General features: G+C 38.1%; 1 protein-coding gene across 1 annotated transcript; it reads left to right on the forward strand.

Moving 5' to 3' along the window:
* The first annotated feature begins 3051 nt into the window (after positions 1-3051).
* LOC114647667 (trichohyalin-like) lies at positions 3052-7704 on the forward strand. Its single transcript, XM_028796274.1, has one exon. The coding sequence runs from the start codon at positions 3052-3054 to the stop codon at positions 7702-7704; it is 4653 nt and encodes a 1550-aa protein (XP_028652107.1).
* The last annotated feature ends 1203 nt before the right edge of the window (positions 7705-8907 follow it).

Here is an 8907-nt window from a genome sequence, read left to right on the forward strand (position 1 = left end):
ATAGATCCATACATTCCCTGGTACATTGCAATAAATTGAATTTCTGTAAATAGTATAATATATTGAGCAGATTGTGAGGAAATTCTGAAAAGCATTAATTACATCAAATGCTAAAAATTCAGGGCAAGAAACAAAAAATAATGGAGGGTTACCCGCAGCAGAAGATGCCTAAAAACATCCCCTAGAATTTAAAGAAATTATCACAGAGAGCCTAGTATGGGTAGTTAATATTTGGCATTTTATCAATTGAATAAGTGTAAATATTTCTTAAATCCAGGTCTCTGCAGTCCCACACCTTCGCCATTCCCAATAAAATAGCAGTACCATATAAAGGCTAACTTTATTTTGGTACATTAAAGGCAAACAAACCAAAAGCATTAATTTGTGATATAATCAGTTAATTAATCAAAAAAACAATATTAGTTTCCAAAGAAAACTCTTTTCAAAGTAAGATGAAGTAGCTACGTAGTATAATACATTGACAATTGATTCATCCTCTAATCTAATGCTGAGGATACTAACATCTGAATACACCACTGCATCAGGAGTGCGCTGAGCTAACAGACGTGATGGAGTTTTCTGTAGTTTCTGGGACTCATTCATATTTCTGCAGGGGTGGATCAATGTATTAGTTTCCTAAAAAAATCAAGTAATTTTATTGTGATAACATTGGATTATAATAATACAAGGAAGATGAAGATTGAATTTTGATTTCTTCCTCTCATATTGTTTCAATTAACTTTAAAAAAAATAATTCAAATATTTGTATCATCTCTCTCCTTGTTCTGTAACATGGTACAGTCCTGACACCAGCTAAAGTATTGTTAAGGGAATTTTGGTTTTACTAATGATCTATCAATTATCTGGTTATTGATAGCGAGGCCTGCTAACTTAACACACTTAAAAGATCAGTGTATTAATGTTAATCATAATAGAAACAATAATAATACATTTTATTTATGTTCTGCCATATGTTCTTCATTATTTTAGACATCAGACAAAAAATCCAGTGTGGTGGCTTATTGATAAGTGCTGCCATTTCAATGGTTCCAAAGAGTAGATTCGAATGAATTTAGCTAATGTCTCATAAATGGCATCTATAGGACTCGAGTGATTCCCGTCCCCAGTATGTGAGGTAACATGGTCACTGACACCTTCTTCTCTTTTCCCTGCAGATTGGAGGATGAGTCCCAAGACAGTCCGTGACGACACATCCATTTTTTTCTTGAAAGGAAGCAGAAGTCATCGTTCACTTGGGGTCTTGCTTCCAAAGAACATTTAGCTCAGAGGAACAGACTTATTTACTGAGGGCATTGGAGAGTCACAGAGCATTGGCAAGCCAAGGTCCCCCATGGAAGTGAGACGTCCATGATATTTTTATTGAACTTTTTTTTCTTATTTTTTGACACATTATTAAATAATGTACATGATGGTCCCCAGCTTCCCCTTGGGATTAATAAAGTATCTATCTATCTATCTATCTATCTAATCTATCTATCTATCTATCTATCTATCTATCTATCTATCTATCTATCTATCTATCTATCTATCTATCTATCTATCTATCTATCTATCTATCTATCTATCTATCTTTATGTTGTTTTGTTTCCTCTGTTTAAACTATACTTTCTGTGTGAAGATATCATGTTCTTACTGGATCTTATGTAGGGTTTCCCTAGTTATTCCTAATGTTGCTTACACTGATTGGCATCTTTATATGGATTCAACTTGAGTGGATTCAGGTGTGAATGTGTGTGAATCTGGTTTAGTTCCTGCCTTAGGGTCTAAACTGGAACATACAGGATAGATTCAATGGCAACTCCAACTTGTTCCAGTATGGATGAGCATGGTATGAGTGTGTAACAATGCTTTGTAATAGATTGCCATCTTGAATAGGATTGGTTTCTACCAGATAAGAACTGGCTTCCCATGACCCTGAACCTAATAATCTGGCTGGAAAATAAAAAGGTTCAGAAAATGGATGGATGAATAGTTGAGTATAACAAAATGCTAATAGTAGTGCAATTCAAAAAAAAAAAGAAGAAGACATACATTGACATAGTGGGCAGCATACTGCCACACAGTAGAGAGACCAGGGTTAGCATCCTGGGTTCTCCCTGATATTGAGTTTGCATGTTCTCCTCATGTCTGTGTGGGTTTCCTCTGGGTGCTCTGGTTTCCTTCAGCTGCCCAAATATATGCAAGTCAGGTGAATTGCCAATGCTAAATTGGCCTTGGTGTGTGTGTGTGTGTGTGTGTGTGTGTGTGTGTATGCGTTTGCAGAGTGATGAACTGGTGCCCTGTCCAAGGTTTGCTCTCTGCTTGTACCCTATACTAGCTGGGTTAGTCTCCAGGCCACAGCCGCAACCCTGATCTGGATTAAGCAGGTTAGAATATGACTTTACATAAGACATGAGAAAATACACTTATCCCATAACACAATTCACTTTGCAATTCATGCTTCACAATGCAATAAGCAATATTCCCAAGGTATCAAATCTTCATTAAAGAAATGTCAGTCAGTCAGTCAGTCATTTTCAGAAATGCTTAGTAATGGTGGATGCAGTGTAGTAAATGTGACTCGTGTCCCATCTGCAAAGATGTTATTGCTTACATGTTGCTAACAAAGCCAGAAGATACAAATTATAATAACAAAAGATAAGAAAAAAGCAGTGTTGCTAAAATTTTAATTAAAATACAAAATACTTGTGCCGCTGTAGATTTTTCCTGTTAGCATCTCTAATGTTATCTTCATGTGTTTATATCTAAATCTGATTAACAATATTCCTAGATATTTAGTAGAACAAAGAGCAATAAAAAAGTCTCATATCATTAGTAAGTCATCTCGCGCTTTTTATAAGGTCACCTAGCAACTAAATGGGCATACAAGACCAGTGAGAGTGTGCAGAACTTCATTCTTTGCACTGCGCAACAGAGATACACACTTTTTAGATTAATCCACATGTGCTTCAGTGACAGACACACCCGCCTCAACAACAGACAAGCATTTCTTTTCAGTTTGGTAGTGACAACCTTACTAAACATTGAAAAATGAATAGGGTCCAGGAAGACATTCAGCTTCTAAAAGATCAGGAGATGATTAAAAACTATAATGTCAATGAAAACATAGAAATAATCCAAGAGGTGCAAAATGCAATTTCCTTTCTCAAAGTAGAAGTATGGAGGAGAGATATTGAGATTAGCAAATACTTAAAAGTGAAGAGAGACCTAGAAGAAGAAATCTGCTTCCTCAATGTGGCGTTGTGCAGACGAGATGCAGAGATATATAAAAATGTACAAATAAACCAACAGCTTCAAGACATAATATGTGATTTTAAAGAATTACAGGTAGGAACAGAAGTCAATATCAATGAAAATGTAAGAATGGTCAGTAAAATGCAAAATTCCTCCAGTTTTCTGAATGATGACTCATGGTGGAATGACATTAGAGATGCCGATTCTGTGAAGCTGAGTAGAGAAGTTGAAGAGGAAATGTGCTTCCTTAACATTGAAGTACGCAGAAGAGATGTTGAGATGCATGAAAATTTCAAAATGATCCAGGAACTCCAAGAGGCGAATCGTATCCTCAAAAGGCAGAAACTGAGGCGAGACATTGAGATCACTGAAAATATGAAAATGATCCAGATGCTCCAGGAGGAAATTTGTCTCCTCAATGAGCAAGCTCACACTAAGGAAGCAGAGATTAGGGAGAATATAATGATGAACCTTAAACTGCAGGATGAAATTTCTTTTCTGAAGGATAACAAGCAGATGGGCGATGCTGGGATTATTGAAAATGCAAAGATGAACCATGAGCTGGAAAAAGAATTCTTCCTCCTGAAAACTCCAATGCCATGGAGGGACAGCATTGACATTAATAAACATGTGAGTATAATAACCAAACTACAAGAAGAACTCTGCCTCCTCAAAGAGCAAGGCCAAAGGAGAGAAGCTGAGTTGATAGAAAATATAAAGACTATCCAAGACTTACAAAATGCAATTTGGTTCCTCAACGTGGATCTATGGAAAAAGGAGTCTGAAATCAGTGAAAATATGAAATTGAACAAAGAGCTGGAGGAAGAGATTTGCTTCCTAAATGTGGAAGTGTGCAGAAGGGATGTGGAGATCCAAGAAGCTGCAAAATCCAATCAAGAGTTGGAGGAGGAAAATGATGCTCTGAAGGAGCAGGGAATGAAACAGATCAGTGAAGGCAGTGAAAACGCGACGAGCAGTCAAGAGTTTCAAAGTGCAGCCTGCTTCCTCAAAGGGTTAGTGCAAAACCAGGAAACAGAAACAAGGAAGAATGTGAAAAAGGAAGTGCCAGAAGAAATTCAGTTTCTCAAGGGAAAGAAACCATTTAAAGAAAATAAAATCCATGACAATGTAGAAATGAATTGTGATCTACAAGAAAATATCTATGGCCTTAAGGAGCAGGAGTGGAGGACAGATAAGAAGTTTAATGAAGAAATAATAAGAATCCTAGAACTTCAGAAAGAAATTTCCCAATTCAGTGAGCAGATACAAAAAAGAGAGGTTGAGATTGCAGATACAGGAAAGATTCAACCCCAGCTTCAAAATGACAAGTTCATTTTTAAAGAAGAGGACCACAGGTGGGTCATGGACATAGCTGAAAATGAAGAGGGAAGACCAAATCAAAAAACTGAAGCGGGGGCGCAGAAAGGCCAGATGATTCGAGAATTAAAAAGCGCAATCCGCTTCCTCAATGTGGAGTTATCAAGGCGAGAGACAAAAATTCAGAAAAATGTAAACCGGGCAAAGTCCATGAAAAAGCATGCCTTCAAGCGATTGGGAATAAACAGAGATAGTAGGAACAGTGACAATGAGGAAGTGGATAGAGAGTTCAAAGGTGAAATGTGCCTCTTTGGAGATCCAAACCGTCAAGGAAATAAGAAATTTGACCAAGAGTCAAACGTGGATTTAGAACTTCAGAAACTCCTTGGTGAGCAGGTCTTGAACAGCGAGGTGGAGGTCAATGAAAGTATGAAAATGAATCTTGACTTTCAAGAGGAAATAGGATTCCTTAATGAACAAGTGAGAAGTGGAGAAATTGAAATCAATGAAAATGTAAAGGCGGATGTTGACCAGCAGGAGGAAATTTGTGTCTTCAGTGAGTATGAGCAGAGCAAAGATGTTAGTATTAATGAAAATATAAAGACAATCCAACAGATACAAAATGTAATTGGCTACCTGAGTCTGGAGTTGAAGAGGAGAGATGCTGAGATCAACAAATGTTTAGAAAAGAACCGGAAGTTAGATGAACAAATTTGCTTTTTGAATGTGGAGGTGTGCAAGAGAGATGGCGCCATTTATCAACATGCCACAATCATCCAAGATTTGCAAAAACAAAATCAGTTTCTCAAGTGGCAGGAGCTGAGAAGGGGGACTGAGGCCAGTGAAAATGCAAAGATGAAGCAAGCCCTAGAGAAAGAGATTAACCTTCTCAACCAGGAAGTGCAGTGCATTGAAGCAGAGGTTGGGGGGCACAAAAAAACTAATCTAGAGCTTCAAGAAGAAATCTGTTTCCTGAAGAATCAGAAGCCAGCAGTAAATATAGAATCCAATGAAAACAGAAATGCAACCCAAGAGCAGCTAGAAACCTGCAAAGTCAATGAACAAATTATGTGGACCAGCGCAGACATTAATGAAAACAGATCAATAATTCAAGGGCTTCAAGAAGAAATCCACAATTTAAAACAGCAGGAGCAGAAGAGAGAAGTTGAATTAAGGGAAATTGTAAAGATGAATCAAGATCTTCAAAGGGAAATTCAGGCCATCAGAGAGCTTCAAAGTTCAACCTGCTTCCTAAATGTAGAAGTATGTTCGGCAGACACTGAGATCAGAGAATCGCTTATCACGAATCACAAAAAAGAAGACAAAAATAATACCCTTGATGAGTGGGAGCTGAGGATAGACTCTAAAATTGATCAAGAAAGGAAGAAGATTCAGAAGCTACAAGAAGAGATTTGCTCACTTGGTGAACAGGTATGGGAAAAAAAGTTGCAGATCATAGAAATTTTAAAGATGAATCCAGGGCTGCGAAATGAATGCAATGTAAAAGAAGACCACATTCTGAGTAGAGATGCAGTTGTTAGTGAAATTTTCAAAATTAAATCATTATCACTAGATGAAATGTACATCTTTCAAGGGAAGAAGATTCAAGAAGCATCAAGTCCAGGTTGCTTCATCAGTGTTAAACTGTGCCAAAAAAACAATGAGATTGATGAAAAAGCTAAGATGAATCTGGAAATGCAAGTAGAATCTTGTGTCGTCAAAGACCCAGGACAGAAGGGAGCAAATGAGCTTGCTGAAAAGGCGAAGATTAATCGTATGTTAAAAGAAAGAATGATTTTACTGAAAGAGGAATTGTGGTGCATAGAAGCACAGATGAGACTTAATGAAAAAATGGACCAAGATCCTGTGATAGACACTCTTTTGTCTAAGAAGGAAGAGCAGGAGAGAGATAAAGCACTCAAGAAGAAAGCACAAGTGACTCCTCTCAGAATACAAAACCTGCAGAAGGAAAGTAAGACAGGAGATGATGAGAGCATTACCCAAGAAAATCAAGCAGAGCAGGACTCCACAAATGACCAAGAGTGGAGCTTGGAAGTGGAGACTGGTGAAAAGGTAAAGAGGATCATCGAGAATAAAGGAGACACGTGTTTGCCAAAAGGACAGGCTCCTAGAGAAAATATAATGGATACTGCATGGCTGATTGAAGATGTTATGCTGAGCAGTGAAAAGCAAAATAAAAGCAAGGATGTCCAAGAACATGGTAGGATGTTTCGACCGAGGGAAGAGGACTGTCTCTATCTAAAACAGCAAGATCAAAATAGAATGGCCAAGACACAGGAAATGGCCAAAGAAGATGCTGAGGTTGGTGAAAAAATAAAGATAATTCAAGAGCTGCAAAATGCAATTTGGTTACTCAGGGGTATGGTGTGGAAAAGAGACATTGAGCTCCAAGAAAATGGTAAGATGCATAGAGCACTTGAAGAGGAAATCTGTTTCCTCAATCTGGAGTTGTGCAGGCAAAATGCTGAGGTCCACAAAAATGTAAATGTGCATGAGGAGCTGCAGGAGGAGAACTGTGTTCTGAAGGAGCAGGAGCTGATGAGGAACACTGAGACAAATGACAATGTGAAGCGGATTCGGGAGCTGCAAGAGGAAATCTGCCTTCTCAAGGAGCAGAAGCCATTTGGTGGTTCAAAAAGAATAGAGCATGTCAAGATGATTCAAGGTAAAATTTGCCTTCTCAGAAATCAGCAGAGAAAGGTAGATGCCAACAACAGTGAAATTCATGATCTACAGAAGGAAATCTGCTTCCTTATTAAGGAATTATGGAGAAGAGACACGGAGATCGCCAGTATGCGACAGGCGATCCAGGAGTTGCAGGAAGAAATCTTCTTCTTGAGGCAGCATATATGGAGGAGAGAGGTAGAGATTAGGGACAACAGGCAACTGATTCGAGAGATGCAGGAAGAAATTCACTTTTTGAGAGAGCATCTGTGGACTCAGGATACTGAGCAACAAATTCAGGCAAAGCAAGAAGAAATTCACTCTTTCAGGGAACGCAGTTCAAGGAGAGAGTGGGTGCAAAACACAGAAGGACAAGCAGCTGGTCAAAAATCTCCTAAGGGAAAGGCACTAACACTAACAGAGGGCACTATGGAGAACTGTGGATAACAGTAGCCGTGTAACAAGGGAAGGATGACATTTTGAAATATACAGACATGTCTCACAGCAGCTGAGGATGCTGTCAGAATGACACATGAAAACCTAAAGAGTGGCTTAAACTGATTGCAACCTTGTAGTTCCATTACCATTCTGAAGAGCGTCATAATAGCTTGAAACAGCAAAATGTTGTGACCATCTTGATATTTAAGACCTCACAAATACTTGAGGTAAATAAAGCTTTCATCATGATGAACTGAAATCATGCACCGCATGGACTTTATCCATAGATTGAAACTTTATTAATCCTGAAGGGAACTGCACCCTCCACAAAGGATATGCACTTTCTCCTTACTAAAGGTTAGTAAATAAAAGTAATAAAGTAAAACTGCAAATCACAAGAAAAAAAATAAATTCATTTTGTAAAGAAATGATACAGCATCCACAAATCAATGAATCTAGAGCTGTCAAAAATGACACTCTGCATGTATGATTGATTTCAATGGTGTATGTAATGTACAGCCATGTAATAGAAAATCATCTCCAGATTTTAAAGATAAATCACCATTGTCTAGAAGTGTGCTCTGCAAAGTTGTTCCTGGTGGGTTCTTATTTTGATATCTGACTTTATAATGAAATGTATGATACAGTAAAATGAGATCTGAGTGTACATTTTACTAACAATTACCAGGAAAATCACAAGCAATGTATTCTATTTTAGGATGGCATGTTAGCACGGTGGTAGTGCTGCTGCCTATCAGTAAACAGACAAAAGGTTTATGTTCCAGGTCTTCCCTGTGTGGTGTTTGCATGTTCTCCCCGTTTCTGCGTGGGTTTCCTCCGGGTGCTCTTGTTTCCTCCCACAGTCAAAAGACATGCAGGTTAGGTGAACTGGTGATGTTAAATTGGCCCAACTATGTGATAGCTGGGATAGGCTCCAGCACCTCCTGCAACCCTGGTCTGGATTTGAAAATGACATGACATGTATTCTGTTGAGTTATAATGTGATATTGAACTGAGTGAGGGAATCCATCATAAATTTTGAAATCTCTTACTCAATTTTTTCATAGTTGGTTAACATCTTATTTATATCGTTCCCGACCAAGTCATCATATATGTCATACTGTTCTCAGATCTACTGTCCTTAATCCAGTTTGGTTACAGTGGGGCAGCAGAGACAATTTTGGAGCAAGGTGCTAATCTGAAATAAAGATT

The sequence above is a fragment of the Erpetoichthys calabaricus genome, chromosome 3, assembly GCF_900747795.2.
Source record: "Erpetoichthys calabaricus chromosome 3, fErpCal1.3, whole genome shotgun sequence".
NCBI lineage: Eukaryota > Metazoa > Chordata > Cladistia > Polypteriformes > Polypteridae > Erpetoichthys > Erpetoichthys calabaricus.